We start from the raw sequence: 8,507 nt of genomic DNA on the forward strand, positions 1-8,507 counted from the left end.
AGACTATATTGATCTCCTTTAGAAGAAGAGCTCCATATAGAGATATACAAAAATGATCAAATTTAAAAAAAAAATGTATGAAATTTTTCTTTGCCAAATAATAGTTGACAGTTTAAGATATCATATCTAAAAAATTAAGTTATATCTGATGGTTAATTTGTTGACCCCCCAGCCTCCTTAATTATAAATTTTAAGAATGTGCTAAGATCTAATATCCATTTAAAAAAAATTGCTGCGAAATTGCATTAAAACAAAATACAAAAGGGGGCAAGCATGACCACTTCCCAAAACAGTATCAGTTTTTCCTTTGAAATGGGTCAATTACTCAAAATTTTTGAAAGTTATATTCAAAGAATGCGTAAAATTATATACTTTGTAGTTTCGAAAAGCATTAAAAAGACCCTTCTGTTTTCTGAAAAACATTTATAAAATATCTTTCCTAGAAATATTTGAAGTCCAATTATTCAGTGACCATATCAAAACAAGAGATAAGTGACAATATCTGATGTAAGTTGCGTGGTTAAGAAATCGACGTGTCACTCTAAAGTACACTGTAGATATTCGGAGTTTTTACGCTTTGGTTCAATCCCAAGAGAAACTGCAAGTTATTAACTTTTTTAAAAATAGAATGATTTTGACAAATTTTGACAGTATGATATAGTTTAATATACGAGGGTTGTCCCAAAACGCCGTAGACTGGGTATACAATTTAGTTTCCCTTTGCCAACACGGTTTTCTTTTCTTGTCATAGTAAAAAGCAACATTCAATAATCATACACATAATAATAAAATCATATTTAATAAGAAAATGGCATAAATAACGAAAGTATATAAATGTAAGTCGGTGCATGAAAGCAAACGTAATTTACATCTCTTATAAAGTCTTGATAATTCTTTTTTAAAATATTGGCCCTTGTGTGCAGCACGTCTAGTGGGATTTTTCAAATTCACTGGTTATCACTGTTGAATCAAGGACGCATTAAAATTGACCACTGTCCTTATTTTTGATCATATTCAAATTTCAGTCTTAAGATGTATATGTAAGAAGCAGAAAATACACAAAGTAGCGTCGATCTTGACCCATACCGTCTGAAATTGAAAACCATAACAGTACATCTTGGGCCTTCCTATTATCGATGATTAGGTGAAACTGTCATATTAAATCGTAATGCCATTTATAAACAACTTCTCTGAGGGATTCGAACCGAATTCAAAACAATATTTTATTACATCCCTGTGCGCAGGGAAGACGTTTAACAACTTCATTTGCACTTTAAAAATTATGTCAGCACTCCTCTGTCTCTGAAGGCATTTACACAGGTACTTAAAAAATTGAGACATTACTTAATTTTTTCCGATTTAACTGATGTAAATTTGTATTTGTTGTTTTACAAATAATTAGCAAATGCAATTGCAATAGGAACTTACGTGATTTTGTGCGAGCGCCGTCAGACCATGTCGGTTTTCTTACAAATTGTCATAATATTATAACTATGAATAATATTTGTTTAAGAATTCACTATCTTAAGGGCATTGAAAGAATGATTGTCATGCAAAATTTGGTTAGTCTTGGTTGAATGTTGACAAAGTTATAAATATTGTCTACGACTTTTAAAGACAATCCTCGTAGTTTTATACCTATCAATACATGTAATAAAAATATTCCCTAGAAACTTCAAATTGAATTCGATTTTTATACACTCAAATTTAAAGGCAATTCCCGCACCAAATGTTTTTAAGCAATACTCTTAAATTTCAGTAGTTTATTCTTACTAGCACCCATCAAAATTATCATAGCTCAAGTCTTTCAGTATTTGACAAAGTCCTCAATTTTTAACTTCTTGCTCTATTAAATATATTTCACTTATAAAATTCAACCAATTCATTGAATAATTGTAGAAACTGTAATTTACTACCTTTATAGCTTAAAATATAACAGATCTGTTAACTACTTTGAGTGAAACGTTACTTCTGTTTCTCTTTTGTGTACAAATGTACTTAAAAAATAAACACCTACATGTACCAGTCAGACGACTCACACAATTTAAATTAAGATTGTCTTATTCTGGATCAAATACACATAAAATTAATAGATTAAACAAATTGAACATTTTCTCTTTTTCACAAAGGTGAATAAGAAATTTCAAATACAAACACACAGTACTTTCCATGTTGACTATGACGCACACTAACTGTTTCCTAATTAATCATGCTTAAGATATTGATTTTCTTGCAGTATTTTGACAGAGAAAAAAAAATGAAGTATGCATAAAATATTAGACGTGATCTTTATTGCTTGTTATATGTTCGTTTTTGTTAATTGAGACAGAGTAAATTAACAATCAATCAATTAATAAAACAATTTATCAATTAATATATTAATAATTAAACAGGGTAGAATGACGAAGTCTCGCCATGTGTATTTCTATTCAAATTTGTAAATAAACCGCTTAAACAATTTTAGTTGTAAACTTTTCTCCTTTTCCAAGAGTGTTTTGAACTCAAAATTTTCATACATTACATAAGTTATAAAGGTATCTTTATTCCCAGGTAGATCTTGTTGTTCCTACAGTAACTATTAAATCATCTTATGCATAATGGATAAGGTTAAAATCTTTATGTTGATCAGTTCTCCGGACCAATTTAAGATAATTCACGTTAATCAAGGAAATTGATTACATTCATTATCATGAATACCAAATAAAGCGATCTGAAACAACAATAGTCCATCTCCCAGTTCATTCAGAAGGAAAACTAATCTAATGATTCCTTTTTCCCAAAGAGCTATCAATTTCATTTTTAATATTAACTTAAAAAATACCTGAAAGAAATATATAAAAAGACAGGTGGACAAGATTAAAATTTAACATGTGTATGAAGTTTGGTAGATCAACAAATATAATGATTACAAGTTACAAAAAAAGCAATTAAACCTTTACAACTTTACTTTTTAATTTTTTTGCCTGTTAGTGTTTCAAGAAAACATTTTCTTTCAGACGACAATTTGAGTATTCCAGAAGCCTTTGAAATGATTTTAGCAAGATTTGATTTAAGGTATTTTTAGCAAGTAAACTGAATGATAATTTTGTTGTATTTTTTTTTCTAAAATCACAGCCGAAAACTGAAAATCATGATTTTACCTCCATTCAGAAATTCAAAAAATTTTAGCATTAAAGACGAATCCGACTGAGAATAAACTCTAGATATAGAGTTTTGTTCATTTTAATCATTGAAAATCCACCAGGATATTTATATTGCATTATTGAACCCAGGTTCATAACTCAAGGTAATACAGGTGTATTAAGATTTCCTTAGGGAAATTTAGAAGAGTAAAGATTGAAAAGTGCACTTCCTTTTAGTTTATTATTTTGCTTTAAACGAATTGCTATTTTGATATGAATCATAATTTACTGATGATATTCGAGTGCTAAAATTGATAATAAGCATCAAAACTCTAATAAACATGGAGAATATTACGGATTTTAATGGACAAGACTATGACCTTTTGATATGTTTGGACGATAACTCATTAATGATTCAGGTATGTAAAATGATTATCATACACATGTAGATCTAAGTATATAAACGTTACTTATTTTTTGATTTCAAAACAAAATATTTATGATGGTATATCTATAAACTTAATTTTAATAATATTTAGATGTGCTTACAGAGTCAATGAACAGAATTTGCAATGCATAATAACCGAATATTCTAAATTGATCGAGGACAATTTATTACTGCTTCTGCATTGATACTAATGGTCAATTAACTTTTCCGGAAATACTTGCAATATATATTTCTGTATTCTCAGATGACTTTTGTCATTTAAATCTCTAAAAGATTATTTAATTGTCTTCTTATAGCCTTTCATACATTCAAATTCAATGTTATTCAAGGTCTTCAAAGTAAAAGTCATCCAAAAATTGTGACCAAAATGAAGTTTGGAATGACGATATGATGATGACCTACAAACACAGCTTTTGGATCAATACCACTCCAAGCTGATTTCCATACACAATATTAATGGATTCTTTTGTTGAATAATAGACAGTGATAAAAAGCAATTTTTTATTTAATCTATGAAAATGCACGGTGCAATTACATAAAAGGACTTTCAAAAAGTAATAACAAATCATTGTGTCGTCAATATTAACATGCTAAAATGTTATGTAATTTTATTCTTTTCATCTTCAAAGCCATTGTAAAAATATTTTTCGCATGACAAAAATATTATTGTAAAAATTCCAAAAATATGAACAATTCCATGCCTGAGAATGATATAATGTGTGATGGCAATGACTTGTTTACTAATCTGATTTGGATTAAGATCTTCATTGCAATTTTTCTCTTTGGTTTGGTAACATTTGCTGCATGTGGAAATATATTGGTGATGATCACTTTGATCCGAATCAGGAAATTTACTCGAAAAATAAACGTGTTTTTCATATCCCTGGCGGTTGTTGACATGATTATAGCCGTTTTTGTTATGATACCGTCAATTCTTCGTCATCTTAGCCAGGCATGGTTCCTACATGACCGGATGACAACTCGGATTATATTGCTTCTGGACGTAATGTGTTCCACCTCATCTATACTGCATTTTACTTGCATGACTACTGACCGCTTCATAGCTATCAGCAAACCATTAAGATATTTCCAAATCATGACGCGTAAGGTCGTTGTATTTCTTTTACTGTTGTTGTGGACACTTCCTTTTTTAGAGGGATACTTACTGAGTACATTCAATCCTCATGTCTCTCTCTGCTTACCTGGTGCTGACTTCACTCCGGCTCTTGTTGGATCCATAGTTAGTTTCTACATACCATTAGCGTTCAATATAGTTATGAACATCAAAATATATTTGATTGTGAGAAGACGTAGATTTCATGTCCTAAGCGGTAATCAATTACAAAGTTTCGATTACATAAAAATGGAGTTCCGAGTCGCACGTACAATAAGCATATTGTTTGGATGTTTTTGTGCCTCATGGACCCCATTTTTTGCTGCTAATATTTACAGTGCCATAAGAAAAGAAAACCTGAGTCATCTTATTTGGTATATTGTCACCTGGATAGGATATTTTAATTCTACGATGAATCCATTTTTATTTTATTTTTTACATAAGAGGAAAAGTATGCGAAAGAAAAATACGATCATCACTCATCACATCTCAAATAAAAAAGAAGAAAACGTTTTATATCAATCAAATTCAACCATTAACACTTTCATGTAGTCTCTTTCCTTGTCAATGAATGTTTGATTAATGGAATTTTAAGATATATACACTTTGCATGTAAAGAATTCATGATGAATCAAACAAAATGTAAGAATTAGAATGTATTTGAAACTTAAAGTTTTTAGTTCTATTGATTAAAATAATACCCAACATTTGTGTGAAAATGTAGTTTAGATTGTGTCCGAGAAATTGTTATTAGAAAAGCATTTTATAATTTCAATTTCTTTAACTTCTTGAAAAAAAAAGAATAAGAGATCTTATGTCCTACCCATAATTTTAATACAGTCTTTTTTATAGGAATAGTGTAAACAAATTATTAGAAAAGAAAATGCTAAATAAATAGTATTCACTGTTTAGAATTAAATGCGAGACAGTTCTGGAAAACTGCAGTACCTATGTCTCATAAGTCTTTATCTTTATCAAGATCCCTCATTACGTTGGGCTAGGTTTAGTTTCAGTGGGAATCATTTTTTAAGCCAGTAAATCTTAATTTGTGTTGAAAATTCTAGATAAATAAGTATTGTTAAGCCTATTCATGATCAGAAAATAGTATCTGAATCTTAAAATGAATCGCAAGATTATGGCTATTTAATAAAAAAATATTATCTTGGTCTGTTTTATTTTTGAAATGGAATTATATTGGATTTTTATGACAAGAAGCAGTAAAGGGATGTGACACGTTTTGTTTGTTTATATGTTGTTTAACGTTCCTCTCGAGAATTTTTCACTCATATGGAGACGCCACCACTTGCCGGTGGAGATCTAGAGCTGCAAATTTTGTCCTATACTCGGCACTCACGGCCATTGAGCAGTGAGGGATCTTTTTCGTGCCAGCACCTACTGCGACACGGGACCTCGGTTTATACGGTCCCATCCGAAGGACCTGTCTCCACGTCCCACAGTGGGATTCGAACCCGCGATGTAAGGATCAACTCCTTACTCCGCGACTCTAGAGCAGACGCTCTAACCACTGCACCACGCGGGCGACTATGTGACACGTAATGTTATCCACTGAGTGTCAACAACAATAGTGATTATAATTCTTTTACCAGCTTTTATTGGCTTTAATACTTTTTTGCCTTTGTCTTCATTATTCAATTAAAATTTTCTAAGCAAAATGACCCTTAAAGGAAATATAAAATCGGCCAAAATAAACATCAGTCTTAGTTAAGAATGCTTGTCACCTAATGCAGGAAGGAAGTGACTTGTCATGCAATGCAGGGAGTTATTTGAACAAAAAATCCCTGTCCCCTTTCTTAAAAGATTTATTGTACTAGGATGAAGCGTTGATGGATAAATACTGCAAAACGATCAACTGTTATCTAACAAATACACTTTCAACATCATTTTACATTTCATTCAGTGTTTATTTCGTTTCCTTTATCCACCCATATTACAGTTCCTGATAAAGAAGAATTTATCTACCTCGTTATACGTTTCTCAATAGTCAGCTATTGATTTCATGTTTGAAATATACTTTATAATGATAAATTAAAGTTCGGTTGAGACATCATCTCATTAACTGTGATTAAAAATTCAATATCGTAATTATACAAACTTAACAGGATCGTACAATGTGGATTTTTTTTTTCAATCAGGGTATGTTGATACATAAATAAATGGCTAGGGACACTGAAAATCTCAGCAGCATTTAATTTGTTACAAGTCAGCTAGTTACATTTTTTCGTAATGAATGAGGCAGGAACAGATGCTTGATATAGCTTCCTTTACTGAGAAAAGCTGATATGCTTATGTGAATTATATGTAACATATGTAATTTTTGACAAAAGGACAGCAGCCAAACGATGAATGATTCGAATTCAAATTGTGAAATACAGGAGACGTTGTCAAATATTTCGGAAAAAATAGTTTGTGTGATATTTCTATTTTCTGTTGTGGCAGTCACAGTGTTTGGGAACGCCATGTTGATTTTCAAAGTGGTGAGAAGAGCTGGTTTCAGTAGAAAAATTAATGTGTTTGTGATTTCTCTGGCAGTCGCTGATTGCTGTGTTGCTGTTTTAGTTATGTTGCCCTCTATTTTTCAAGACTTTATTGACCATTCACTATTACATGGAAAATTGATCAGAAAGATCGTTTTTGCTCTTGATTGCATGTTTACCACATCATCAATTCTACATTTTACTTGTATGAATATCGATAGATTTGTAGCCGTGAGTAATCCGTTGAAATATTTTCAAATAATGACAGCAAGACTAGTGTCATTGTTGATCATACTTTGTTGGATTTTATCAACTGGCATTTCAATAACTATTGTTCTTCTAAATTCAGAATATGTTGAATGTGAACATAATCTAATTGTTGAAGGAACAGCGTCAGTGATTGGAGCTTTAATTGCATTTTACTTGCCACTATTATTAAACATTGTAGCAAGTGTTAAAATTCTTCTGAAAGTTCGTGACAGAAAGAAACTTCTGTGCAATGAAATGAAAGAAACAGGCAGAGCTCTATGTCGTCAGCAGCATAAACTTGAGGCAAGTGTTACCAGAACAATTATGATATTACAGGGAATATTTTCGGTGTGTACAGCACCATTCTTCTTGCTTCTTCTTTTTGTGAATGTTTTTGGAATTAAAACCTCTTACACTGCATGGTTAGTGGTGGCATGGCTGGGATATTCCAATTCAACCATAAATCCGTATTTGTATTATTTCTTGAATAAAAGATTCAGGAATACAAATAAAGTTAGTCACACAAGGAAAATGCAACTTGGAAGCAGAGTTTAAATTTAACATAATGTTCTAACTTTTTATGTACAACAACACGTATAAACATTACACATGACACAGAGAAGTTTTTTTCTTATTTAATGTATACTGAAAATAAAATCATTAAAATAATGACTTCACTGTGAGTAATTTCCTACTTTAAAATATGGGATTTACTTAAATATTTTAAACAGCGACGACAAACCTCATCCGGCAGAAAACATCATGGCGTGCAAACGAATATTTGTTTTAAGGTTTTGTACTTAGGTATCCAGAAACACTGTACAACACCTCCGACATCATGTTTGAGTTTAATACTACAAACTGCTCTTTGCTCTAGCAAGGAGTTTCTCTCTCTCTTCGGACCTTTTATTACCTATTTCTACTTAATCCTTTTTTGAAATACAGTTCAAGAATTTAACTGGCACGGTAGCTCAATCACTAGAGCGCTCGCTCTGTGATCGCAAGGTCGTGGGTTCAAACTCAGATCGCGACTGACCTAAAAATAGGTTGTAACTGCTCCTTCACGAAGCGCTAGACAC

At 31.4% G+C, this 8,507-nt stretch overlaps 2 protein-coding genes across 2 annotated transcripts; both read left to right on the plus strand.

The window, feature by feature from the left end:
* The first annotated feature begins 4,255 nt into the window (after positions 1 to 4,255).
* LOC133202519 (octopamine receptor beta-3R-like) lies at positions 4,256 to 5,236 on the plus strand. The gene has a single exon (XM_061338356.1). The coding sequence runs from the start codon at positions 4,256 to 4,258 to the stop codon at positions 5,234 to 5,236; it is 981 nt and encodes a 326-aa protein (XP_061194340.1).
* A 1,850-nt stretch (positions 5,237 to 7,086) lies between these two features.
* On the plus strand, positions 7,087 to 8,040 carry LOC133202769 (D(5)-like dopamine receptor). Its single transcript, XM_061338650.1, has one exon. It carries the CDS (start codon positions 7,387 to 7,389, stop codon positions 7,981 to 7,983), a length of 597 nt encoding a protein of 198 aa, XP_061194634.1. The 5' UTR covers positions 7,087 to 7,386; the 3' UTR covers positions 7,984 to 8,040.
* The last annotated feature ends 467 nt before the right edge of the window (positions 8,041 to 8,507 follow it).

The sequence above is a fragment of the Saccostrea echinata genome, unplaced genomic scaffold (genome assembly GCF_033153115.1).
Source record: "Saccostrea echinata isolate AGI-Se365-2 ecotype Australia unplaced genomic scaffold, CSIRO_AGI_Sech_v1 ptg000047l, whole genome shotgun sequence".
NCBI lineage: Eukaryota > Metazoa > Mollusca > Bivalvia > Ostreida > Ostreidae > Saccostrea > Saccostrea echinata.